The sequence below is a fragment of the Sinocyclocheilus rhinocerous genome, unplaced genomic scaffold, assembly GCF_001515625.1.
Source record: "Sinocyclocheilus rhinocerous isolate Xijiao unplaced genomic scaffold, SAMN03320098_v1.1 C36053898, whole genome shotgun sequence".
Classification (NCBI taxonomy): Eukaryota; Metazoa; Chordata; class Actinopteri; order Cypriniformes; family Cyprinidae; genus Sinocyclocheilus; species Sinocyclocheilus rhinocerous.
In genome coordinates this window covers 1-789 of record NW_015771739.1, presented here as the reverse complement: position 1 = coordinate 789, position 789 = coordinate 1, and the positions used below count along the sequence as shown (strand labels likewise).

The window sequence follows — 789 nt, the reverse complement described above, 5'->3', positions numbered from 1 at the left end:
AAACATGCACATGACCATATGCAGTCATTCCCTGCCTCACAACTATTAAATGGAGACTTAATCAACAACAACATAAATACTGCCAACCTGGTAAAATAAAAGATATATCAATTAATCATTAAAATATCAGACACACTGTACTAATGAATGGTCCTAGAAGTATCAGTATAGAGTGCACTAAACCATCCATTCTCCATTTCATTTGTAGGTTCAGGTGTTCTCTTTGTAGAAAAACCTGGGGGTCTAAAAGAGTGCGGGTGCTGTTTCATTTCCACCTGAACACTGCAAGGAATCGGGGAACCATTAAAGTGCGACGCTTCAAACAGAAGTGCAGGAGATGTGCCGAAGCTCAGTGGGAGGATCCAAACTTCCCAGTGGAAAACATTGATGTGCTGGTTGAGAGACTGGTTAAAAATATCCGTGTGAAATGCTACAGAGATAACCTGGGTGAAACGAACAGATCCTCAGTGTTTATTGGCAGAGTTAATGGGCCGCATGAAACTGCTCACTGTGAAGCCTGTCATAAGGGTGTCTGTAGTCAGGCCAACTGAGACTGATTTCATTTCTTGCTCAAAAATTAATCAGCGGCTACTTCTTATAAATGGTTTTCACAATGATGTTGTCTCCAATGTAAACATAAATAAATCTCGAAAAAATAACAAGGAATATGGTATGTGTTTTGTATAATTATATATTATTGAAAATATTTGTAATGTTTTACAAAAAATGTAATAAAGGAATGTATTCAGGATCACTAGAAAGTTACAGGCAGGTGAGTTTGATCAAGGT

General features: G+C 37.8%; 1 protein-coding gene across 1 annotated transcript; it reads left to right on the top strand.

Moving 5' to 3' along the window:
- Positions 1–208: 208 nt before the first annotated feature.
- Positions 209–583, top strand: LOC107735431 (receptor-transporting protein 3-like; the record flags this gene model as incomplete). The annotated part of the gene is made up of 1 exon (XM_016547115.1): positions 209–583. A coding segment is annotated over one exon (343 nt), but the record flags the coding sequence as incomplete, so codon positions are not given.
- Between the last annotated feature and the right edge of the window lie 206 nt (positions 584–789).